Source organism: Thunnus albacares, chromosome 11 (assembly GCF_914725855.1).
Source record: "Thunnus albacares chromosome 11, fThuAlb1.1, whole genome shotgun sequence".
Lineage (NCBI taxonomy): Eukaryota > Metazoa > Chordata > Actinopteri > Scombriformes > Scombridae > Thunnus > Thunnus albacares.
The window spans coordinates 15823009-15850506 of NC_058116.1; the positions used below are offsets into that span (position 1 = coordinate 15823009).

General features: G+C 40.1%; 1 protein-coding gene across 4 annotated transcripts in view; it reads right to left on the reverse strand.

The window, feature by feature from the left end:
• Positions 1-27498, reverse strand: part of myo3b (myosin IIIB) — a 67477-nt gene that overhangs the window by 17069 nt on the left and 22910 nt on the right. For 2 of the 4 annotated variants that reach the window (XM_044366839.1, XM_044366838.1), the window contains 23 exons: positions 26331-26415; positions 26122-26238; positions 25375-25479; positions 25175-25258; positions 24592-24794; positions 24421-24519; positions 24199-24313; positions 23981-24107; positions 23113-23323; positions 22180-22327; positions 20846-20999; positions 20575-20663; positions 20024-20153; positions 11728-11807; positions 10872-10892; positions 9679-9756; positions 7577-7782; positions 4985-5096; positions 4675-4837; positions 4173-4253; positions 2640-2736; positions 1133-1187; positions 99-222 (listed from right to left, as the gene is read on the reverse strand). In XM_044366839.1, coding sequence (XP_044222774.1) covers positions 99-222; positions 1133-1187; positions 2640-2736; positions 4173-4253; positions 4675-4837; positions 4985-5096; positions 7577-7782; positions 9679-9756; positions 10872-10892; positions 11728-11807; positions 20024-20153; positions 20575-20663; positions 20846-20999; positions 22180-22327; positions 23113-23323; positions 23981-24107; positions 24199-24313; positions 24421-24519; positions 24592-24794; positions 25175-25258; positions 25375-25479; positions 26122-26238; positions 26331-26415 — 2684 coding nt within the window. The remainder of the gene's footprint in view (positions 1-98; positions 223-1132; positions 1188-2639; positions 2737-4172; positions 4254-4674; positions 4838-4984; positions 5097-7576; positions 7783-9678; positions 9757-10871; positions 10893-11727; positions 11808-20023; positions 20154-20574; positions 20664-20845; positions 21000-22179; positions 22328-23112; positions 23324-23980; positions 24108-24198; positions 24314-24420; positions 24520-24591; positions 24795-25174; positions 25259-25374; positions 25480-26121; positions 26239-26330; positions 26416-27498) is intronic. The other 2 variants (XM_044366842.1, XM_044366841.1) reach the window with 1 other exon arrangement.

The following is a 27498-nucleotide window of genomic DNA, read 5'->3' on the forward strand; positions in this document are numbered from 1 at the left end:
GGTCCCGTATTAAAAATGGCACTTTATCCATTAAAGCAGGATTTTTGCTGTCTCTTTGTGTAATTACCTGCACCCGCCAGCTCTGTGCTCGGGCTTACCTTGTTTACACTGCATGTCTCGCAGCCTAGCTGTCTCCCTGCAAGGCTTCGTTACACTGTCTTCTGCTCTGCCTTTGTCTCTCTTGATGTCTTTCACTTGTCTGTCTCGGCTGTCGGGGCCAACCTTGAAAGAGGAGGCGTAAACACACCCAGAAGAGCAATGTCAATGAAAGCACAAGATAAATAGACACAAGTTAAAGCAAGCCCTGTAATGTGTGTGGTTTTTTTTGTTTTTTTTTTTAATTTAGTCATGTAGACGCTGTATTCATTTATTTACAATTTGGCATGCATATAACTCAAACCCATTAATGTGCTTTGCAATGTTAATCAAATGCTAATGCAATTGCATATCCCCCTTTACTAGCCCTACCTCCTAGCAAACAGCACCACACTGACTTAATTGTGAGAGTAAAAAACAGCACATACAGGCTTCCTCTCATATTTAATTTTATCTTTGAATAAAAGAGCTATAGGAAAGTATTAATCTGCTTAACATTTCTAAGTACATCCTCCAAAGGATTTTGCTTTTTTAATCTTACATATGCTCAGCAGAGTTACTGGCAAAAACTGTACATTTTCCTCATTTCATCCTTTCAACATCAAATGGTGAGCAGCAAAAATTGGATCAGACTTCAAAGACTGTGATGTGCTCCAAGTCACGGAGTGGCTCTTCTATTTCACATATTGAATCCGAGCAGGATATCAAAGTGCTACCAAAGAACCTCAGGTCTTTACTAAAAAAGGGGTCTAACATCTGTAGAAAGAGGAGCGCAAAGACAAATCACCTCAGGGAAGAGCGAGCATTTATTCTCAGCCGTGAATTTCCAGCCTTTTGATACTCTCGTTCCCGTACCACCCTGTCTTCTCCGCTGAGATGGAGGTTGGAGCAAGAGAACTCTTTTGTCTCAAGGACTCAAAAAATTCCCAAAGATTAATCTGGGTTAAAGCTGCTTTGTAGAGGAGCAGCATTTAACATACACAGCTAAAGTCAGGACTAAGAAAAATGCTCATTTCATTGATATTCTGTTACTCACATTCGCTGTATGTATGCGATCTGTATTTGCCTCATTGCTCTCTGGGCTGTTAGACCTGAGAAAGTGAGAAGCATTTTTAAGTGAAATGAACATAAAATGTCATAAAACAACATACTATTCATATATAGCTGAGGATGATCGTCTTTGTGTTCTTGTTTAAAAGGCAAAAACAGCTCTGCTTTATGATTATGCAATTTGTATAGAGCGAGAGAGAGAGAGAGAGACGTGTTTCTGTGTGTGATCACTCATTGTTGCATTATTTAAAAAGGGGAAAAAAAAAAGACAAACACCAAAAAAGACAACATCTGCAAACACAATGCTGCATGCCAGTCGCAGTCATGTTTTGAGTTTAGAAAATCAGAATCCAGTTTGGACTTGGTGATGCAACTGGAGGCTCTGCTGTTTGGATGCAAACACAGAATTCATGCGTGGCAGAGAGGAGGGATATCAAACGGGAAAAGAACAGCATGTAGGTGAGAACATAGATCTTACAGGAGGAAAATGGGCCAGATCATGTCAAAATAAATCTATATGGAGAGATTCCAGCACTGATTAAACAGAATTGTTAAGTGGAGGTTTGAAGTTTTTCTCACCAAGGAATATGATTGTAAACACGGAGAGAAAAATCCCAGATGAGGCTCCGCTTGGTTTGAGTATACAACAAGCATAACATTTTTAGATGTGTAAATCTAATATTTTGGAGTCTGAGTCTGGAGAGAGATGCACAACGTTGACCAAAAGTCACCCTGGATCTGAACATGATAATGAATTGGTTTAAGATGTGAATTGAAAAGAAATGGGATTTTACACGCACATATGGCATTCGTCGTAAACATTTTGGATTCTTTTTCAGCTCCACATACAAAACCTCATCACAACCAAAATCACTGAGGAATACTTTTCCTTTTATATTTTTTAGTACATAATCCCAAACCTAACATTTGGGAATTTGTATAAACAGATAACCAGGTATCATTTTGAGTTTGTGTGCAGAGAGAAGCTAAACAGAGCTAAAAAGCCGCCATCAACACCACGTGTGCTGCTGTTTAGTCAGTGGCCGCTCTCCTGCTTAGCACATACTTTCTTAATGACTGGCCTGCCCATATGCTGAATAAACACAAAGTCTTCAGCTCATACATCTGGAGACCAGTGCAGCGCCCAACCCCATTTGTGGTCAGACAAGTGTGCTATCTTGCTGGAAAGATATTTATTACGTTTATAAAACTGAAAGAGGAGGTGCGCAGGGAGGAGCTTTTTCTTCTGGTTCAAACAACAGTGCATTAGAGGGGAAAAAGGAGCCAAACTGACAGGGCTGAGGATGATTGACAGGTATGTGAGCCCTCATGCTCAATAAGCCGTCTCTAATGGCAGACTCATTTCAGTCATATTTGAAGCCTATTGTCTGTGCCGTAAGTAGAAACAATCAAGAAAAAACAAAAATTTAACTGCTGAAAAATATTCTTCCAATGAGAACAGATCCTCAAGGATATGGGATGTCAAGGCTCACCCCATGTGCTCCTCCTTGGTGGTCTTTCCTCCAGCCTCAGGGTGACATCTGTGCCCCTGGGGTCCATGGTCCCGACGCACCCGATGGCCCCTGTAAACTGCACAAGATATGAATGTCAGATATGTACTCAAACACTCAGAAAACCATTTTCATTCTGCCATCCATCCAAAAAACATACATGTCCAGTGAGGCAGATATCAAATGTAATTGCTCCAATTAACACAGTTTACAACAATTTATTGAAGCACTAAAACAGCCTCGTATTGAAAACACAGCAATTGCTGGCAGGAAGTAAAATATGTTTAGCTTCCTCTTAAGGAGCGTAGTGGAGCAAAGGGAAAACAATGTGTGATTACTGAGACATACTGGGCTCAGATGGATGGTAAACGGAGCCTGCTGACTTACTCCGTCAAAGGGCTTTGTGTTTTTCTTGTAAAATTATATGCACAGGAAAAGAAAGCTCAAGTACATTGTTGAGCCATGGTTCTATTTTGCATGGTCTAATCTGATCGATGGTGAGCATGTCCCCCAGGCCCCGCTGAGATCTGAGAAGCCACCAGGCTCATACATTTGAAAGGCATCTGTTTATTTTCAGAATGCAAATGCAGCCCACCTCAAAGGCTATAAGCTGCAGAGAACACACAATGTGAATGTGCTGGAGTGCTCCGCCGGGGGGCTGAGGCCCCACTTATGTCAGGTTCAGGTTCTCCCCCCCTGAACCCCAGCGGCCACACACAAACACACTTTTCTAAAGAGAAAGACAGCGGCATCAGAGAGGCTTTCCTCACACAAGAACCCTGTTTATCCATTCTGCAGCGTTATTTACAAGGGTTTTAATGGAGGACATTTACACAAGGTGTGCAGGCGACTGAGATGCTCCATGTGCCAGATGAGGGCAGCCCTTAGGAGAGCCAGGGGAAACAATGCCAAATCTCCTCCCCCTGCCCTCCTCTCTCCTGCCCCTTTTGGCACCCTCCCTTGTCCTCCAGTGAGAGGCTCCAAGGAGGGGGGGGGGGTACCCAGGAAGGTTAATGTGCCCACTTTGATCTTCGTCAAGGCACACTGAGTAAGAATTAATTTACATTTCAGATGAAAAGGTTGACAGTATAAAAAGGCATCTTGTTTCTGGTATGTGAGAGCTGTGTAATAGGCCAGGAATTTGAGAGAGGAAGTCGTGAGGAAACAGAAGGGATAAGCCCCTCTCTTGCCTTTACTGGGAAAGAGATGAAAGGAAAAAAGGATCTCAGTATGCACTGTTCTTCTGAAACATGGGGACCAAATGCTGCCCAAACTTTCAAAAGCTTTTCTCTATGCATTATTAATTAATTATTACTGTTTCGTAGGCCACTCATTGAGATCAAAAAGGTGTTTCACAAAGATGTAAGGTTTTCAGGCCTTCATCCTTTTTCCTTTTCAAAATGTATGAAAAAAGTGGCGTGAATTTCCACCGGACACACAGCTTCACGAGAAATTCCAGAGGTCTGCACTTGAGTGTATGAAGAACTTCAGAGAAAAACATAAGCATTTCTTTACCTGACTGTATGCGGACGGCGGCCACTTCCCGCTCCTTTTTTATTTGCTTGAGGTTCTGCCGTGCAATGTAGCCCCTCCAGGCTGCAGAAAGAGAAAGAGACAGTGTGTGTGTGTGTGTGTGTGTGTGTGTGTGTGTGTGTGGGTAAGAGATTGCTGACCTACCTCTGTGAAACAAAATAGACGGCACATACTACACAAGATCCCACTTCAAAACACTGCTAAACCAGGTGGCAGAGGGATGGATCCCTTTGAACTCTCTGAAGTCTTATTGTCTGCTCTGAAGCATTGCTCTTAACCCTCATAGGTCAAGCTGTGGTTATCAAACTCATCTCTTTTATGAAGATTCAGCGGTGCATAATAGACCAGAGGTCATTAAGAAACCAGCGGTCACATTCATAACGTATTCGCACCTGTTTCATCATTAGGTGATAAAAGAATACATCAGAATTCTTAAGTTTGAATAATTTCTTTCCTCTGTTTACGGATGAATTAAAATCAGTACCTGACTGGATGATGATGGCCCCGTGCTTTCTCTTCTCCTTCTCTTTTCGGTAACGCCGGGCCCCCAGCCAGCCTTTCGTGTAAGCTTGCATCACCACCACCCGAGCTATCACCTCCCTCAACAGCAGGTTCAGCTGCTCCACATGGTAGTAACGCAGAAAAACCTGTCAGTACGTTCAGAGCAGGTTAGGAGTATCTCAGTCAAGGTGGGCAGCCAAAGATGTTGTTTTTGGTACTTGAGCACAGGTAACTGTGTAATACAAACACAAATGTATTAATTGTTCTGTTTTTTCATGCAATAATCACATTACCTTTGTCTTTCCCAGCACCCAGCCTTCTAGTTTAGCTCGCTCCAGTATGGCAACAGCATTTTCTTTGCTGGTCTCGGGCATCTGGTGAGCCCGAAACGCAAGGTAGTAATATCTACAAGATGAGGAGACAAAGCAGGAAATAATTAGTAATTTGATTTAATGTAGCTGTAGCAACAGAGGTGAGTTGTAGCTGATAATATGTCAGATCATGTAATAACCTAATCATCAAAGATTAGATTTGGAAAAAAAAGGTTAACTGGTCACAGTTTAAGGAATACGTGATTAGTTTTTGAATGTTTGTTCTTTTTTTTACCATTTTCATTTCTGGTGTTAAAAGTAAACCATAAAACACAAAAACATAAAGTAGCTACCAAAAAAGTTGAGAGAAAATTGCACCAAATTGTGGAGAGAGAGGAGCAAGACATCAGTATTGATGATGGATAACTGCATGTTGCCAGTAAAATTCTTTTTTTTTTAATTTAAAGGGAATAGTTAGCTTCATTCACTTCCCTTAGATGAGATGATTGATAGCATTTATTTCTGCATGGTAAATATGAAGCTGAGACAAGGAGATGGTTAGCTTAGCAAACGGGAGGAAACAGCTAGCCTGGCTCTGTCCAAAGGTAACAATATTCACCTATCAGCACCTCTAAAACTCAATAATCAACATGTTATAGCTCATTAATTTAATCCATACAAAACTTGAGGCGGGAGAGCTGTAATCAATATTCACATCTACGCAAGAAAGCGTAAAGGCTTATTTCCCAAACTCTACTACTACTACTACGACTACTACTTTTGTCTAGTTTTATGTTTATATAATGTTAACTGTGAGATTTAGGCTTACTGAAAGAGTGAATAATCCAAAGATAATCTACAAGTATCCTAATTAGATTCCTCAATTTTGGTAGCCCAGCGGATTATGTAACTAATTACAAGCATGTAGCTCCTCGTCAGCAACTGGCAACATTTTAAAGTAATTTAAGCCAACCCTGTTCGAGAGGAGAGACCAGAAATCTTAATACCTTTTTCTGCCAGAAACATCATTAGAGGCCCCACAGTTGGAAAAGCGCCTGCCTACTCTGACCAGAAAAATGAGCTTGACTGAGACATGAGTCTTCAACAGAGGCCCATTGTTGAAGCTCTTTTGAATGGATGATCGTCTCTAATTTCAGTGGCCACAGTAGATGCCCATCAGCCTGGTCCTATCAGTGTGCATCAGCTCTACTGCATGTTTGACTGGGGCCATCCACTGATCCTATTGTTGTAGTTTACAAAATACCAGCATAGGACAAAGTGGCTCTAACTGTTTGCTCAGGGACATCAAGGCTTCTAAACTACTAGTTCATCTCTTGTGTTCTGGCGTTGGTCAAAAAGAAGAACAACAACAAGAAGAAAAACTTCTTTGAACTCCCCTCCCCTCCCCGCCTCAGTCTACAGGCTTTCATTCTAATTCCTGTTGATACCTGTTATTTCTTTGATGGTAAATACAAAGCACTGCTTGGCAACATCAGACGAGCCTTTGATATGAGAGCACAAATTTAAATCAGTTTTCACTAAAGGTGCAGTTTAGCCATTCGGATCTGTCTGTACGACTTCTGCCTGGCTCAGGTAGGATGATATGGATTCAATAGCGGGGTTTAAATATAGTCTGAAGTGGTAATACTCTCTCAATCTCACACACAAACACACTTCATGCACAGGTGTTACAGAGAGAACAGTAAAATCATCAGTTGAGGTGATTGATGATCTTCTAATAATCACTCTTGAAACACTGAGCCATAAAACTAGGACATGCAAAGAAAAACCATTTGGTAAAAAAATTAAGCACAATTTTTTAAAGCTTCCCTAAAGCAGTGAGACTAACCAACCATCTCCACTGAGTTTTTTTTTTCCCTACAAGCCTGAGTTAATTAAACTTTATATCATCTTAAAGTCTCCACATTAGAGGTGGCTAGAATATTTTTCAAAGGAAAACTGATCAAACATAAGTTTCCTTCCGTTTTCCCAAAGACTCTATGTACATATATATAAGAGCTGATATATACTTTAAATTTGGGGTTGGACATTTGAACAGAAGTGTGTAGCACTTATTAACAGTGATTAAATCCTGTCCCACATTTTTAAAAACAAAAACAACACAACTTATGTAAAGCCCCCCTAATGATGAAATTTTGTTTTAATTGTGTTCTAATGCAATACCAATGGGACAAGGAAACTACATTTGAGCTTTTCCAGGTCACCGAGTTTAAGAACAAACTCTTCATGAATAGTAAAAAGAAATCCATTAAAATGCATCACCCCTTATAATCACAGTTCCTCCCTGTTTGAATTTTATCCATATTTTCCACACTGGAGTATCCACCCAGTTAAAAGAGCTGTAGGATTTAGTCTTGCACTATCACTAATGACTACCAATTAGTCAGCCTCTTGCTCTGCTCAACTTGTACCCCTATCTAATTAAAGAACCCGTGTTTTGTGTGATGCAGAGCATGGCTCACTTGTTCTGCACTATCTCTGGGGTAGTGTCAGCGCTCAGAACGTGCGCGTGCTGCAGAGTGGAGGTGCTGCTTGTTTCGACACAATTCTTACCTGTTGACAAATTCTTCAAACAGGATGCGGTGGGAGTAGCCTTGCCGGCGGATGTTCACTGTCTCCAGTATCCCCGTGTAGCGCAGCTGCACCATCACCCTATCCTTGCTGAATCGCAGAGCCTGCCTGTCATCATTAGGTTTGATGCAGCGCACAAAGTGCGGCTGACCCACCACCATCTTGGACAGTAAGTCCATCAGAGAGTACTGCAGACACATAATAAGACAACAAACAGTGGGCAGGGGCAACACAAGAAAACCACAGAGCAGTTATGTGAATTCATATCATCAGTTCAGTTATGATGATTGTCTTCAAAGAGCGTCCAACTTTTTCCAGACATAGATGTGTTTGATAACAAGCTGAATAGTAACTGACAGTATTAATCAGTCCCAACAGAATCTGGCAGATTGTTTTTATTCTCATATATCAAAAACAAATAGTCGAATGTGCAGAGGATTTTTATTAATTGCAGTAAAGTTAGTTCCATTCTTTGTGGTATTTTTGCAATAATTTGAGGTAATGTTTAAAATATCCTTTTGCTTGAATCTGCATTCATTGATCTTTATGCATTTAGGGGCAGCCAAACAACCTGTAAACACAACATCTACTATGTTTTAAAGCTTTTATGGCAAACATTTGCCTATTCACACATCCAGCAGAAACAGAGCAACATTATCATTCATTTGGAGTGGTGTTGCTGGCCACTTAGCTCCTTTTTCTTGTATTTGACCAACTCTTGATGGCAAATATCTGGCTCCTCAGCTTTGTCTGTCTCTCGTTTGGTGCTGCGGAGGTAATATACAGCAGGTTTATCTGAAAACAGCTGTTTGCTGTGGCTGAAGACAAAACTATGACAGCAAGGAGACTGGAAAAACAAAACAGTGAGTGGGAAGATGCTGAAATACTCTGTAGAGCTGAACTGCAGAATCGTGTGATAATTATACTGTGGGTCCGTTGCTAAGACCCCATAGTCAAATTACACGTAGTAATTTAACTGTATAACACAACTGAATCTGTACAGTTGACTAAAGTCGAGTAGCATTGTGGGTAATGTAGACCAACAAGAAGAATTCATGGAATAAAAAACATGATATCTCTGGTTTTACTGCTTCAGTTAAAACAACAAACTGTCCATCATGGGTCCGACAATTTTACAATCAGTGCAGTACTCTTTAAACATAAAGATTAGTGCAGCTTTAAATAATTTACTGATAATGATGAAATCACTGTAAATTCTGATTACTTCAACTGAAGACATAACCTTTTATTTCATTAGGGTTTTTATTTGAGGCAGCCCTTTATTTCTTAATTGAAATTTCATCACTTCCTTTGTGTGTTTCACATTAAAAGCCCTCCAGCAGCTATAAGGAAGAATAATCCCATCCCTATCCTGAAATGCTTTAATTGTGAAACGTCTGCAGGAGGTGTTGAATTTATGCAAACAAAGCGTGAGAATTAAATATTGAGAAAGTGCAGAGAAGCAGAACCAAAAATAATCAGTGAGGGAAAAGAGTATTTGTCTTAAAAAGAGAAACTCAGAGCAACATAGAAGTGAGTGTAGTGTTAATGTACTAATTAAATTACTTATGTAGAAATGTAGATTATGCTGAATTTACCATGTGAGCTATTACTGTAAGTCTATTATACCAGCTACAACAGTAAAGCATCCAGTCACTGTATTTTACATTTCTGCAGGGAATGACTAAGACAGTTCAATTTGTTCTTTCTATTGGGTTGTGCACTGCTGTATATTCTAGATGTTGTTGAAATGGTACAATTATGAACTACAATCAAGACAGTTTTCAGCTTGGAAATACGTGATGAAGATCATGAGGTGCTCTGTCAAACTTGAAATGTAGCCATCAGTGTCATTATTAGAGGCAAGTAAAAATGTATGAACATTTATATCCATTAAACTAGAACTAGAGACAAACAATTCAACAGTCTTACTTTCCAAAAACATTTGTTGACATTAGCAGAGTTCTTCTTCTCCTTTGTAGTTATTTCTGAAAAACGTTTAAAATTTAATAGAAGAGTAAAATTATGATGTTCTGTTGGTTGTTGTGAGACTGTTGAGAAGAGTGAAAGAGGAAGAAACCTACACGGAAATAGGAGGCCACAGTCTGTCTTCTCATGTTGGTGGTTTCTTCTGGGTGACGCATCATCTCCATGGTGTCCACCTGAACACAAATATTGACAATGAACACCATGCAATGATAAACAAGGCCAGAAGCAGATTCAAATTAGGTGCCGTTCATTTGCAACCTGACGTCCTCATTGAGCTCTGTAGAGATAAAGGCATTATTACAGCAGGTCTCCTTCCTCTAAATGGGACAGTTGGGAATACACAGCTGTACTAACTGAGCTGTCTGTATAACATAGCCCCATAAACACTTAAAGCTAACAATCTAGAGAATAACTGCACTGCTGTGGGGCACGGGAAAATTGCAGAGCATTCTGAGTAATGAGACTAGCCGTCACCAAGCAGACAGTCATCCCGTCGACGGATTAACGAGGACACAATATAAGCTTTCTAATGGCTTTCTCAGTTCATGGCTTCATCAAAATTAATGATGCAATAGATATTTTATGGTAAGTCTACGTAGCAAAGTGCATATCTTAATACTTTATTTCATCCTAGAACAGAGAAAGAAAGGTACGTTCTCTGAGGTACATGAAGGGAGTAATCGAACGCCTTGAGAATTTTCTGTTCTGATCACACAGAAGTACAAACAGTTATCTCAAACTCACTTGCGCTATTACAACAACCGTCACTTTAATCTGGTTGTACTGGCAACTTTTTGTAAGTGTCGGTTTCTGTCAACTTTCCCCCACTTTGATTGAAAAGATGACGGCATACATATTACATCAATCCCACTGAGTTGTCCTTTCTTGTTCAAGAATAACTAACTGAGTAGGGGAAGTTCAACAAAGTTGAACTGTTTTTTTCAATGTTATTTTTTTCCCCCTAATGTTAGCCTGTATTTCTATAATCTAAAAAGATACATCACAGTGCATTTGTTTACATTAATATCGCAGAATTGTGGCTGCGTGAGAAACAGTTCAAAAGAAATGATTTGCATTTTCCAAAGCCAGACTGTGATTGATGTTAGAAGCTGCATATGATTCAAAGTTAGAGAAACATAGTTAAAGTTTCAATTCTGAATTACAATGATGTTCATTTGATTTCAGCAAATTATGTGCTTTCAAAGACTGCTCGCAATTTGGAGCTGATCTACGATTCAAAAATATATTCAGATTTAGAAACTTTTGTTATCTGCAACAGGAGCCTTACCTTCAATAGGTATTTGGGAGACTTTGAGTACAGCACATGGAAGAGAGGAAGGAAGAGAGAAGTGGATAGACAAGTAGTAAAGAAGCTGAAATTCACTTTTAAGGGGCTTTCCAATGTAAATCATCATGTGGTTTCTTTATTTTTTTTTTTTTTTTTAAACAAACCAAGACAAAATGTGCAGCCTGGTAAAAATAAAGGACAGAGATAGTTTCCGTTTCATAAGAAATTATATCTTACAAACATTATGATTTTACCAAATGCTTCCCCTTAAATAAAGTAAAACAGACTGTGTCCAAAAGGGGGAAAGTTTGAAAGCTCCTGCTAAGAAGAAACCTTTTGGGGTTTTTTGATGCTGCTATGTGTTGTGTTAGTGACGCCAAAAAAAGACATTCAAACAAACTCTACATGAAGAACCTCAGTATGAACATGATTAATAGACAATATTGGATTCAAACTTTTTCTTCCTTTGAGAGCTGCTACATCAATAATCATTGTGAAATATTAAGCTCATAAAACTATCATGGCCTCAGCTTGTTGATGCAGTTATTTAAGCGGATTCTGTGAATTTGTAGAAACCTATGAAAAAGAAACTTAAATCTTTACGATACTTAAGTTCTCATTAACAGAAAACAGTTAGAAAGTCTGAAAAGCTACTTTTATGCCGTCGACACCAAATGCCAGATGGCGATGCTGCATCACCACAAGCAAGAGAGCAACTATAACAGGGTAGTCAATTAATGTGGCTATGCTTCACAGCACAGGTTTTTACTGGCTTTCTTATGGTGTGATGCCTGTGAGCAACAAATAAAAAGCATTATGCTCTCAGATGTGATGATTTGTGCTACAGGAGCCTCACCTTGGTTCGTCCTGAGCCGAGCTGCGGAGGCAGAGATCTGGAGGCAGCAGTAACCCTGGCTCTGGACGTTGCCAGATTTCCTGTTCAAAACAAAACCAAACCATAAGACATTCATAACAAGAAAATTTAATTTTGGTGAAATCTGCAGTCATAAGAGCTTTTTTAAATCTTAGAAAATGTTTGAACTGCTGTATGAAATAAAGGGAAGGAATCCTTATTAAGGGGGAACAATCAAACAAACACTTTGGATGTTTTATTCTTTTCAACAAGCAAGATAAAAAGGAAGACAAAGTGAACAACTACACTCATGGTAGTGTTCATACTGCAGCACAACACAAAAGACAGTTCAGAAGGAGCCTAAAACTGAGCTGAATCCCATGGACTCAGGAGTGCAGCTGCGTGCACAGCAGTCCAACAGCCCCACACACAGCGGAAAGGATATGAACATAGCATATGCAAGACAGTCTGAACATTTCAAAGTTTCTGCACAAGATGTCCAAATGTTTTCTCTGGCTATATCTTCAGAGGCTAAACTGTGATTAATAGCAGTGAAAGAAGCCTTTGAAGCAGGATTGGTGACATCAAAGTCCTAATCCATGGGTGGCAGGATTTTTATAATGAGTGGGAAGTATCTTAACACATTTCAAAGGGTTTACTCCATGAATAAACAATAGCTGCACAGATGTGCCACACACACCTTTAGAAAAATACGTCTGCAGACACAGGAGGCTGCATTACCCAAGCAGCCGTGTACGGCGAGGAGGAAAACCTTTGTAAGTTTTTTAAGATAAAGCTGAAGTGACAGGCCAACAATTGTTCTAGATTTTCTACCGCACACGGGCGAACTTCTAAAATGCAAATATGGAGTCGGCTTCTGCAATACAATTTCAAGACTCACGTCAGTTGTTAAGGACACGGTATGACAAGGGGCTTGCTTTTCTCTGAGGACTCGGCGCTATCAAGTGTGTGTTAGAAACATCACTCAAACACTGGCGAGATCAAAATCAATTTATGATGGATTAATTAACAGTGAGGCCACTGCTAACTTTAGACAAAGAATGTCCTACATGTGCCAAAGGTTTTGTAGTGAGCCAAAGGATTGTCTCATACGACAAACACACATATATATGTGCATAAACACACACACACACACACACACACACACACACACACACACACACACACACACACACACACACAGTTATAGTCAAAACAACCCAAAACACATGATGTGAGAGCACTTCAAAAGGACTCAAACAGTCTTTTAAGCTAGCGATGGTGCTGCTTTTAACATTTGACAGTTATCTGCTAATTTTTATTTATTTATCTACTCATTCATTCTGCTATTAATAAATTTTGCATTTGGCAAACAAAAAACTCAAGATGCCACATTGAAATATGCACTTTTATATCTGTTTATTGTAAATTTGAACCTGAAAATAGAAGAAAGGATTATTATACCATGGAAATATGAGAATTGCTCATTATAAACACATGTTTTTGAGAGGGCCTTGTGTTTAGGATCAGGGGGACAGATTTTACAACCTCAAACGCCCCTTCGGCACAATCTACACACAAAAAAAAAAAAGTATGATCTTTGAGAACAGGAGCTGTTAAACTGTGTCGGGTATATTACCAGCACACAGGCAGGGAGGGCCCCGCTCCAATTAGCCCAGAGTAAAGCTGGATGGATTAATTGGAGTGGGTCTTGTGCAAATGAAGTGCGCTCTCTCCTCTCCCCATTAGTGCTGCTGGGCCAGATCATCTGAGCACATTTGTCATGATGAATTAGCGGCTGCGAGTGGAACGGGCTCGTGGAGTGTCACTGTGCTTTCACGCCTCTCACTTCCATGACACCATCAAGGGGAGATGAAGGGGCTGCGCTGCGATGAGAGAAACTGTGACAGTTGTACCTAAGCCTTGCAAATGGACACTCACTGCTTTCTTCATGTATTCCTTGGCGGGTCGTATTAATTCATTCTTCTGGCGGGTTTCATATCCCCTCCTGACTAGATGATTAGAGCATGGGTTAATAGTCAGTATCCTCAAAGATTTCCGCCTCTTGAGACATGAAACCAAGGGAACACCTGTGATGTCCGGCCTGAAAGAAGACCTTCTAATTTAGATACAGTGGGGAACTTGTCTAATGATGTGGATAATAATTATTCAAACACAGAGACGAGCAAGAAAAGGGAAGATTTGTTCTTTGACAGTAGACTCGGTTGAAGAAAAAAGGCCACATGTGTTTTAAATTACAGCTAGGAGCAGTTCTTATTTTTGTCAGGGCTCTCAAACTGTCATAAAATCAAAATAAAAAAGTAGAGTTTTCATATAGAGATGTAATAATTAAAAGGCTAAGAGGAGAGCAGGTGAGGGGAATATTTCCCATCAGGTCATTCAGTCTTGAGAAACAGGCGGTGGAGGAGCGTCCCACTGATCGTTTCTGCTTCACGCATGTTGCTCTTGGCATGGACTTCCAGGACAAACACAGAGAGTGTGGGGGAAAGAGGGAAGGGGGTGGGGGGTAGAAAGAGAAAAAAAAGGCTTCCTTGGCATCTGTGCGTTCACTTTGAAAATTAAGCCCAGCAAGAATCCTGTAGGGAAAAAAAAAGCTCAAGCTGGCAGTTGTATTGGGGTTCTATTGACAAGAATAGTCAATGTGCTTGGGATTAAAAAGCAATCCTGCGTTCAATATGACACCTCCCTACACGCTTTTATGAGTGCCAGTGTGCGCCTTGTACTTCAGAAGCTGTGGATCGAGCTGTCTACACGGGGGACAATCAAAGTTGTAAGAGAGAGCAGCCTTTCCGAGCTGAGTGAGCAGAGGCTTGCTGGATATCTCCGTCGCTCTCCCGCTCTCTTTTTGAAAACATGTGATCTAGAAACTCAACTCAGCAACCAAGCAAATGAGATTAAAGCACCCATAACCCCCTGCCACCCTCCCCACCCTCCATAACCACCACCGTTTATGCCTAGAGATGGCTCCGGGGGCTGTTGATTTAAATGCCATCCACTACTGTCAGAGCAGATCAATCATAAAAAGCATGGTGTAATTGGCTTTTAGTGACACAACACAGTGTTGCATTTATCAAAGGATGTTGTACCATGTGACTTAGGAGAGCCTGCTCCTCGCTATTGATGTGCAAGACCGTCAAATTCCTACTGCTGACTCAAAACGTTCCCCAATACCGCGATTAGGGGAGAAATTGAACAAAAGTATTAATTCGATACAATTCAATGGGCTCTAATGGCATGAAAGTTTCAAGAACAATGTTGCCAAAACATCAAAATACAATTTGTCCAAATATCTGGACAGTAAAATATTGTAATAATATGAACATTAACACAACATTAAGATTGATATACGTGTGTGTGTGTGTGTGTGTGTATCCCTCAGGTTGTGGCATGTTGATACATATTGGGCAGCGAGATGTGCCCTGTCTCCTTCTCCTAGGATTATTTTTCATTTTGAGGGGTCATTAAACTCTTTAAAATCTGAAATTACAGAGTTGAACTTGTTAAAGTAAATATTCCTTATTTGATTGAAAGTTTTACATTGTAAGAGGAAGTGCATCTCTGCCTCAGCCTCATCTGCTGAACAGTGACCACATTCTGTTTTCTTTTGGTTGCTATGATTTTTTTGTGTCGTCCTTTTTCGATTGCCAGTTTGTGTTCACTGAGCCTGTACTTGGTTAGGATCTGTCTCTGCTTTCTATCTCTGACAGTACAGAGAGATATTCTGCTAATTCATAATCTCTTGTTAGGGCAAGATTACACTCTAATCTACTTTGGCTTTTAGTTTCTTCTTTCCAATGTTCCAGATTGGTTTCTTTACATTGCGCTATAGTTTGGTATACTCTTGGTGTTTGGAAACAGTGATGATGTGAGACTGGTCAGAGTGTGTCTGAGAGGAGGCAGTTAGTCTCAGCACCAACTGACATAGGGGACTCATTTCGGGGTTCAGCTCTTGGGTTTGGAGGGCTTTGGAATGGAGGGTGTCTAGGGGGGCTGGATTTAAGGTGATTAAAAAATGTGAGTGCTCTCTTTTGAATTTTAATTATCAGCGGGTATCTTCTTAATTCTGCTCTACTTGCATTTGTTGGTGTTTTTCTGTGTAGGCTATGTGTAAAATGTATCTGTTTGTCCCGACGGGTATATCTATGATGACTGAGTGGACCCCATACGTCAGTACCATACAGCACAATGGGCAGGATGACACTATCAAATATTTTGAGCCAGATTTTAATTGGAATTTGGAAATTATAAGATTTTGAATAATAATTGCATTTAGAGCTCTTCAAACCTTTTAGTGCATTCACCGCCATGTTGAAACTCCCTGATGTTGCTATGGTTACATCAAGGTAGGTATAACTCATTCTATGTTCAATGATATGATTATTTATGGTAAACTGGTATTTTTTCTCCTGACATCTGGAGCGCTTTTGAAATATCTTGACATTAGTTGTCTTCATATTTACTGCCAGGGCCCAGTTCTTACAGTACTTTTCTACTATGTCCAGCTGCTGCTGTAGTCCTTCAGCAGTAGTTCAGTAGGAGACAGTAGACCAAGGTCATCAGCATAAAACAGAGACTTCACTTCTCTATATAGGAGGGAGAGGCCAGGGACAGCACATTGATCCAAATAAACAGTAAGTTCATGTATACACACATTAAATAACTTAAATCGCAACCCTGACGAATTCCTGTTCTCTGGGTGAAGAATTCAGTTTGTTTGTCTCCAGTTTTAACAGCACACCTATTTTCCAAATACACTGATTTAACCAGATCACACATTTTACCCACAATGTAGAAGTCTGTAATAGAGCTCTTCATGTCAAATAGAGTCGAAAGCTTTCTTGAAATCAATAAAGCAAGTGAATATCTTATAATTTTTTGTTTGGTGTACATGTTTGTTAATTAAAGTGTGAAGGGTATATACATAGTCGGTGGTGCGATGCTTTGGGAGGAAGCCAATTTGATTTTTACTGAAGATGGGGTGTTCAAGGATATCTAGTATTCTTTTATTTAGAATACTACAAAATAATTTACCCAGACAACTGCTGACACAGATGCACGATAGTTACTAGGGTCTGATTTGTCCCCACTCTTATGAATTACTTGGTGAGTGTCTCTCTAGGTAGCGGCAGAGTGTTGAAGTCTAGTGAAAGACTGTGGTATCTGCCCACTGGGATGAAAAAGGGTTTCTACTGGGAGAGAACAAAGAGCCAAATGTGTCATATCGCTGGTTGAAGCCTGTCATTTCTGCACAGGAGGATCTCCTAACATGAAAAGAGACAGAGGGAGATGCCAAGCATGGGAGAGATGCAACCGTGGCTTCATGTGAAGATGTAAAACCAATATGTAAATTGTGCGACAAACATAACGGACTTGAACTTGTAACCTCTAATATCTCAGAGGAGAATATTATGAAAACTAGAATTGCAAGTATAAGATTGTTTTGTTACCTCACACCTCACAATTGTAGCTGCAAATATGAACAAGACTCTGCTGAAGATGGAAATATGTGGCAGAAATTGTCTGGACAGTAAACCCACAAATTCCCCAAAAGTCACCAATTCACAACCATCAGTTTTGCACCTTAATGAGACTGATTCAAGTTTTGTTTTTCTGCTTTTTTATGGGGTTTTTTTAAAACAAAAAAACACAGTAACTCTTAGAAGAACAGCACAAAAGAAATCACCACCAAAAGTCTGCTTGCTAAAATCAGAGGAAATACTGTGTGCTTGGTGTAAAATTTTTACCCCTCTGTACAGACTGTACATAACATCTACAGCTCTACATACATTTTGACAGTGTTTAAGTTTAATCACATGAATAATTCAAATTCTCAGCTGGCTTGATTCCTAATAAAACACCAGTTGCCCCCCCCCCCCCACCACCACCACCACCACCACCACCGACACACACACATATAAAACATACATTATGAAGTGTTAAAATCCTGGCAAAGATCGACAGTGAAAATCAATAAGGAGTACAAATGAAGGAAATATATTTCTTTGTACTCAAGTATCTGTAAATTTCACATCACTCTGCACATCCTCCATTTGCATTGTGCTCTAACAAAGAGCTGGAAGTCTTGAGGTGCAGTGTGTGTGTGCAGATGTGCTGTGCTACAAGCAGCAGAGCCAGGCAGCCCTGAGGCAACACACGCGCACACACACACACACACACACACACACACACACACACACACACACACACACACACACACACACACACACACTGTGACCGCAGGCTGCCCAGGCCCTGGTAGGCCCAACTGAGCCCAGCCAATTCAAACACTGTGATCCCCCTGATCTGGGAAAGGCCCTAGCTCTGAGGAATTTGTCCATGCAAATACATCCCATTTCCTCTGACAAAACACCACCACATGTCCAAGCCTCAAGGACCCACATTCTGCAGGGCTCAAGTGGCCTCTCTATTCACCGCCTGGGAGCTTTTTACTTTCTGGGGCCATGCTAGTTTCCTACTGCTCTCCAAACATGAACTGCATCAATAGTCAGACCATCACATTCTCAGTCTGGCATGAGAAAGGAATGAAAGTTTCCTGAAATATTACATTTATTTGGACTGTGTTTTAAAAAAAAAGTGATCAAAAAGTGCAGGCAATTCATCTGATTTAGAGGAATTATTTCAGTGATAGTGCTGTTTGATATGTGTACTGATGCAGAAACATTAATATACAGTGCTTGTGTTTGTGTATGTGTGTGTATGTGTGTGTCTTGACATCCAAGATCCATTATTTCCATCACAATCAGTCAGAACTGCAGGTCTACGAGGGTGTCCCCTAGTGGTGACACTGCGAGGAGTCGACCCAGAGTGTGAAACCACCCTGGTATAACAGATTTCCATCAGATCCCTCCAGATAATGGTAATTTCACAGATAACAGTGAATCTAAAATGTGGAGTAAAATGCAAATTAAATCCCCCCACAAATTTTACCCTGAAGAATAGATTTATAATTTTCTTATGCTATACTGTATCTCCCTTAAAACGGCGCTCCATCTTTTCCAGGACGATAAGACGGAGCCGAGCGTTTCATAGCTTTTATCTAATGAGATGATCTGCAGTTTCACAAACTGCAATGAGAAAATTGGACCTCCAACTCCCAAAAAATAACAGAGTTGACTGCGAGCGTATTGCAGACACACTTCCTTTAAATGAACATGGAAAAAAAAGGCGTGCACTAAAACTACTGTTCAAACTGTTCATTTCTGCGATAAATTATAACACTGACTTGATCCACCACTTTGAATGGCGGGCAAACGTGCAGTAGCACAAAATGAAATAAAGAAGCTTTTAGACCTAATTGACACAATGGCAGCGGCAGTAAACATTACAGCATATCTTCGTTTGCATTCAGTGCCTTTGTGCGCTGAAATTAAGTGTTTGCTGAATTTGTTTTTATAGAGTGTACTCCTCTGAAGCCATTAATTGCAGAAAGGAAGTGGCTGAAGGCTCCCTTGTGCACAACCTGCAATTGAAGTTTACAGACACATCACACAGATTCCTACTGGAGTCTCAACTAAGGTGTCTTTTGTGAATTGAAGCTCCTTTAATGCCACTGGGAGTGAAAGCAGGCATTTACAGCTCCCTAAAAAGGAAGTGAATCACATTATGTGGCTTAGCTGAAAAAAAGTAGGGAGTGGGAATCTGATAATTTAACACATCTATTAGCATTTCAGCTAAGTCAAGTGACCAGGAGGCCTCAGCCACGGCTAATGACGAGCACATTACTACCTTCATTTAACCAACAGAAAAGAGGTGGGAAGAGTTGCCTTTGTGTTCTCTAAATATGGTTTCTTCATCCCCTGGGTATTTAGAAACCTTATCATAAAAATATCCCACTGCACCCACAATCTGTAGATAGCATTCAGCAGTGGGAAACCAAGAGGGACAGCTTAGTGAAAATAAAAACAGAGCGCCGTGCAGAGAGCTGAGCCTCTCAAGAGATAATGGAGACTGCAGATTTATCCGAGCACGGCACATAGAGGCTTGAAATGAAGAGGGACCAGGAGATGCCTGGGAGCCGCGTCTTTAAGAAACCCACTTACCTGAACATTTATGGAAGCAGTAGACACCAGCACAATTCACACAGTAATACAGTCAGAACCCTGCTATTGTTAACAATAGTTTGTCTCAAAGAAAAGTTTCCATTTTGATTCCCATTGTGGTTAGCGGTAGATAATGTTCCTGTTAAGTGTCAGTGGCTGAGATGTTCTACATTGCTACAGTATGTGTATTTGTCATTGAGGTCTGTATCACAGCGTACCTGTTTTAGTTAAAGGGCTGGAAAACAGCTGCTGCAAAAGTTTGTTCTCTGATGTTCTCAGCACCACAACGATGTCTGCAGGAAGAGTGTCTCTGTTTTTCTCCAAAAATCCATTCACATTGTACATCACCTGTCGAGTAGGATAGAATAGGATAGAAGAACAGTCTGAATATTACGCTCACAAATTTAAGGGGTCAATCTGATTTATTGTTAACTCTTGTGTGTGGCTGGGAAATGTGACTGAAATTAATATCATCGTATTAGGAAGAATATATTTCTGATATCGATGTATATCATGATGTGGTAGATGGTCAAAGTCACATATAAAAATGATAAAACTGATGATTTCTTGATACATAATATCAAAAATATTGCTTCACACACTTAATACCTAATCATTTTGGTTTTTAATTACAATTATCTTAAAATCATTAATTTAAACAACAGAACTTTGTAAAAGCATAACATGATATAAACATATAGTTGCAGAAAATCAATAAATGATAAAAATGAATTATATTGAAACTGAAGTGATGCACAGACTTTGATACCTTTCCTGCATAATGCTGAATTCCAAAACAAAGCTCCACACGTTTAGGTATCCAGAAATACTTGCAGCGCAAATTGTCCTCAAACTTATCTGCAAACAAGAAATGAAAAAGAAAGAACAAATCAAAGACACAAAAAAGAGGCTTCATGTGGTGCAGTGCAGTAAAAACTGTATAAACTGTGTGAAAAGCTGCAGCTACACTCAACCTCATACCTTCCTGATTTGTGTTTGTTTGATGTCTGAGCATGTTGCAGGTGTGGCTGCAGTCTTACCCACTAAGGTCTGCTCAGTGGCCTGAGGGAAGCGGCTCTCCTCATCCAGCAGGGACAGCAGACCCATGGGCTTGTGGAGGAACATGTCCAGGATGGGCCTGTTGTCCTCGTACTCCACCAGGCTGGCATCCACTCCCTCACTCTGATATTCCATCTAATGAGTGAATGTAGAACAATCTAGTTCATGATTTTCTCTAAATGACCCAATTAAACAATCTGGGCTAAATATGATTTTGTGCATGTGTGAGGGGAAAAATAAGTTTCTAATCAACAAAACCAAACAGCTGCAGCCGACTGTGTATGTGTCTATGGCTGAAGTTTACAGCATAATAGAGTATTTTACTGAATGCATAAAACAGCTCTGAACTAACAAATAGAGCCACTTACTTATTCATAATTTATTTCAATTAGCAAATAACCCAGAGTCATATCATATTATTGCATCTATTTAATTTCAGATCAAAAAGTTGTTTTAAATATATATTTTACTAATAAAGTGGAACCAATGGATCTAAACCGTCCTCATGTTTAAGTCATTAACTCAGAATAATCAGTCTCTGTGTACAGCAAGACATCCACACCAAATAAAAAAACACCAGCCCTACATCAGGGGCAGCTGGTAAATCTTTGTAGACGCGAAACTCTTCCGAGGGTTTAAGGCCTTATTATTAATGATCACTACTGTAATCAATGTATAAATGTAGATTCCAATAACGGTTCTGGTCCTGGAGAGTGCTGGAAACTGTAAGTGAATAAGCAGAGACTGTTCCCTGAATTAATTATACTGTTTGTCTTTTGTTTAGTGTATTCTAATGTGCATGTGTTGCTGTATGCATTTCAGTGTAAAGTAGTTTGAGTTTGCATGTAAAGAAATGTGCTGTATGAATAAAATAGTCACCTGTTGCCTTGTAATTGCTTTTAGAAGGACTGTTGCAAAGTTAAAACAGACTAAAGGCATTATGGTAAAATGCTTTTTGATTAAGGTCTATTCATATCCATCAAGGAAAATAAAGACTTCTCGCACTTCAGCGTAAACAACTTCATTAAATCAATTAAGAGACTAATTTGGTGGCGCACAACAATTCTTTACAAATCACAACCCCGGCAACAAACAAAATGCTTGTGTTGAGAGCATCCCTGCCCTGATAGATGCGTAAACACACAAATAATATTAAAATGACTGATTTGCATAACAGTATTTAAAGGCTCAATATACTTCATTGCTGAGGAGTGTTGTTTGGTGGATGCTTTCATTCCAAGCATAGTACATTTGCATCTTAAGCAAAATGCATTTATCACAGACGTACTATTAACATCCATAATCTTCAACTCACCTGTTCAAGGGCAAATATGTGCTGGTTGAAGTAAAATTGGATCTGCTCATTTGCAATGTTGATGCACAATTGTTCAAAAGAGTTCTTCTTGAAGTTTTCAAATCCAAAGATGTCCAGGATTCCCACATTCATGCCGCTCTCTGCAGCACTTCAAAGGAGGAAAAGGGGACAAACAAACTTATTCTTCTGTGTAACGGAACAAGCAAATCCCAGCAGCCATATTAATTGATAAAAAATTAATGATAACGCAAGTTCAACCCAAATACAGAGTCTGGTCTGGACGGCCTAGTCTGGTGAGAAATCATAAACATCAGCTTTCACAATGTCAGAGCTTCGTAAATTACTTTATTTCACTCTGCATTGATTTACCCTTAAGTCATTTTCAATATGTGCACAAACAATACATATTTCTACAATACAGAATGAAGATTTAACATCCTGTATTTTATATTCAGTGCTTGGAGCTGCTACTTTCATGATCAGTCCTTTCCCACTGTATGTAGAGGTCACCTTTAGCCAGTGCTACCAGGTTATTAATGGCATTAAGGAAACCAAAAAGATGACTGGAATGCAGACAGGATTCTGGCTTTTATACATCTCTGAGAGATGACTCCTTGACAGTCGACGCTCATATTTATGAAGGAATTCTTTTGGATCAATGAACAGCCTCTTTGCAGTCTCTCTGAAGTCTTTTTAATCATCTGAACATTATTTTCTCTGCACGCAACTCTGTATCAAAAATTTATTAAAACTTTTTTTTTTTTTGCTTGTCTTGTGCTCGCCCATTGATATTCTCCTCTGCATGTTTGCATTTACCTCTACAGACTTCCATAAAGGTCATCAGAGCTTTGCAGAAACTCTACGTGATCACCAGAGACACGAGAGAGCAACTGTGGACGTCCGTTCAGATGTTCATCACCAGCACACACTCACCAGATATTCATGTCAGGTTGCAGCAGAGAGTTGATGCGGTTGACTATCCAGCTGAACAGGCGTCCATACAACGCCTTGGACATGGCATCTCGGACATCAACGGCTTTGTCCACAGTGTTGGTGCGGATGATGGTCTCGCCCCTAGTGACCACACACTGGGAGGTCAGCGCCTCCTGGAGCTCCTCAGGGCCGATGCTGAGGAGAGACGCAGCTGAGAGGAGAGATGAGATAGTTTGATAATCAAGAGCTCGTCTGCCATTATCATTAGCATAAAAATAAGCCCCAACAACATTTTAATGCGGCTGTCTTTGCTTCTTTACATTTTTTATGTAAATGACAGGGAGTTCTGTGCTTTTGGATGTCTTATGGTTTCATTTTCTTACAGGAATATTTTGTTTTTCCCCTTTTTTCTTGGTAACAAGATATGATTGTTTAATTAACTTTTTGTCATGTACATAAAGACTCATAAGACATCTAATATATAGTTGCCATAGTGAAACAACAATAACAAATAATTTCACAACATAAGAGATGATTTGTGAACACATTTGTCTTCCCCTCTCCGACACTCTACAGCTAAAATCTGCCACAAAAAAAGGTTCCCTTCTTAAAACACAACTCAGGTCTTTTCAAAATCATCCACCCAGAAAATATCTGCAGACAAGGAAGGTATTTTACTACAGAGTGAAGTCCTTAAATCACACAAGGAAGAATTAAACATAAAAAAGATTCCTTTTTTAATCTCATCTAAATCACATAACCAAATCTTCTCTCTTCAGGGAGACCATTACAGTAAACCTACATGTTTCTATGGCTTCAACAAGAGTATCGCAGAGTATAACAACACACGGTGCCAAATATATCTCACCGTTCTCTAAGGCCTCTGAATTCGGCACTTCACTCTTATCGGTCTGGTGTTGGGATGTGATAGCAGTAAATTCAATATTGCCAGTGTTCAAGATGGCTGAGAGAATTCTGTAAACAGAGTTGACTTCCTGAAATGAAAAGGAGAAGCAGATACAAATAACATAGCACTCAACAGATCTGTAACCAAAATTATGTGTATTCATCTGAGTATAAAAGTACCTCTTCAGTAAAGCCGATGTTTCGGAAGCACTCCTGAATTGCATCAAACTGCTCCTTGTACATTTTGCTGGAGACGATGTCTTGCATTACTTTGCAGTGCTGACTGTCGATGTACCTGCAGATGCATATTATTGATTGTCACTGTCAGTTTCCGTGATGGGAAATGAAAAATGGCAGGATTTCTACTGTATGAACACGTCAAGGCCAAACTGCAGCACTGACCTTGGAGGTGTCCCATCCGGTAACCTGTAAGTCTTCAGCTTATCTTGGTGGTAGAGTCCAGCATATATGTAATAAAATATGTGGAAGTTTTTCTCTCCCCTGAAAGAAAACAAAGTCATCAGAAATATAACAAAAACAACTCCAATGAGACCGAGTGTGAGAGGCACGTACATAGCCTGTTTGATGACCCTCGACTTCTCCAACAGGTACTCTGATATCTTGGCCCCGATGACGGCTCCTGTGGGTGTGAACTTCATCTCTAGGTACTTTCCGAAGCGGCTGGAGTTGTCATTGATAGCTGTGCAGGCGTTTCCGAAGGCCTCTACAAGGGGGTTCACCTGCAAGATCTTCTCACGCAGTGTCCGATTGTTGGCCTGAGAGCAATAACATATTTCTTATTTTCTTTCTTATTTACTGTTTATCAGTGTAAGAGGATGGCCCAGTTGCAATGTCCCCCTTTACTCTCTCACAGACTCTGACAAGTGCTTTCTCTAAATCAACTTCTTGCAGACTTTCTTGCTTAACGGCATAACTCGCGATGCATGCTCGCGTTGTGACACCAAAACAGCAATGACCATGGAATTGCAAATCAGGAAAAAAAGGAAAATAAAACAGAAGCGAACCAACATACTGTATGTATGTGTACTTGTTTGTCCTGTGATGACATGATGGTGACTTCCAAATATTTTTAATTCAACAACAACTGTTGGGAGGGGACACTGGAACTGGGCCTACGACCACACAGCTACTATACCTTTCCCAAGAAGGTAAGATGTTGAACAATCAAATGGGCACTCTCTGTTTTCCCAGCACCGCTCTCTCCACTGATGATGATACACTGAAACAAAAGGAAAACATCAAGAAAGGATTCTTCTAAATCATACACAAGATTATTCTGTGTTTTTATCTTATTTTTACAATAATTTTACAATCAAAGGGTGTTCTGTAGAATACCTGGTCTTTGCAGAAAGTCACCATGCCTTGGTAAGCTGCATCAGCAGCAGCAAAGATGTGTGGAGGGTTGTCAGCTCGCTTCACACCGTGGTACAGCTTAGAAAACTAAGAGAAGACACATGCAGAAAAATACCTTGATTTATTTAAAGAGCAGGTCAGTTTAAACTAATTTTCACCAGACTTTATGCTCCCACACACCCAAGACTTGTTGTGTTCCCTGCTACAAGAAGATAACGTTCATCGCAGTTTAAAGATGATACAAATGAGGTCCTCTTGTGATGAGGACAGCTCACAATACACTTTCAGTAACTGAAAGTGAAGGAAAAAATTGGAGGAAATTGCTGACTATGCACCAGAATTGCTTAAAATATGTATTAAAAGAACAGAAATTGATCAATTACAGCATGGTTTATGGTGCAAGTGGTATTTTAAAATCTGATTTCATCCAAGATTTTTGTCTTGTTAGTGTCTTTTTTTTAATCCAATTTTCACCATTTTTTCATATTTAAAAGAGAGAGAACAAGCCTAATGAAGCTCTTGCTCTTATCAATGTTAATAAAATATCTTTGATCATACATCTTCATAGGCTGTGTGTGCAGTCACTACCAAATAACAAGCAGGACACATAGAGTATGGTATGTTCACCCACTCAGGTGGGACCAGTGCCCGCATTTACGAGCAATCATTCATCATATCCATGTGATTGAGAAACTGCTGGGAACATTGTGTGACTGGTCCATAACCAACCTGGGGAGAGTAGATGCTGAGGTTTTGGAAAGGATTGAGAGCAATGAGGATGTCACCAACATAAGTGTACACCTGCAGCTCATCATACCTCTTCTGGAGATGGCTGATTATTCTCTCCTGCAGAAAAGAAAAAAAAACCCTGCATTATATCAAGAACATTGTACCTAGGGCCGATCAATGCACAATGAGATAAACACATTAAATCTTACCTCATCTAAGAACTCCAGGTTTACCAGATCATCATCGGGACAGCTCTCTATTATGAGGGTTTTACGAGTATTGATCCGTTCGTGCCTGTATGAAGCCAAGGACATGATAATGCCTCAGAAAGCAGTAAAGTGACCACCAAATGAGAAAACAGTAGTTTGACTGGCTGAATGTAAGACCCAGTCACTTCCAAGGTTTGTGTGAAGCCCTTAAAGCCTTCCCAGGGGACACATCCCCCATTATCAGAGGCGGTGATTGCACTTCATCTACGTTTTGACCTATCACTTTCCAATGAGCCCCAGTGGGCAGAGGTCAGCACAGAGCCAGCTGGCTCCACAGGACTGGGGAAAACCTCAGGGGACACCAGAGTGTGTGAACGAGAGCAAAAGAGAACTCAGTCTGTGTGTGTCTATAATGCATGTATGTGTGAGTGTGCACAGTAGACTGCAGTGTGCGATAATCAGCCATTTCTATGAAATTTAATCCTACTAACATGTACTGTCTGTGTGGCCAAAGCCTGATAGCTTATTCTTCCGTCATAGACCTTCATTGTAATCCAAAAAGTATTAACAAGACTGGATAGCGGACTCAAGATGGCGCCCATTCATTTGAATGAGAGTTTTCTTGCCTCTCTGTTTGCTCCTGTGTTGTGCAACACTGCACATTCAAATTAGTGCTTTTATCCCTGGTCCCACCTGCACTCAGCCCATTCATTTTACAACGGTATGATGTCATGCACATAAAATAATTATTCAAGGCTATGGAAAAAGCTTTACACATACAAAACGTTTAAAAATGTATTATACCAAGAGTAAAGTTGTCTATTTTATAATGAGGGTCTATGGGGAAAATGCTGCAGAGGATTTTTTTGTTGCAGTACTGCAGTTGGCCACTGAGGCAAACTAACAGAAAGGTTAAGTGACGGAGAGGGTGTGTGATGCTGTACTCAGACACAGCGGCATTTTGAGCTACATGCTAATGTCAGCGTGCTAACATGCCCATAATGACAATGATGCTGATATTTAGCAGGCATAATTTTAACCCTCCTTAGATTAGTGCATTGGCATGTTAATATTTGCTAATTGGGAATTCATTAGTTTCACAGGCATTTGGTCATAAACCAAACAATTGGCTAAATTAAAAACTGTGACCTGATGACAGCATTAGATG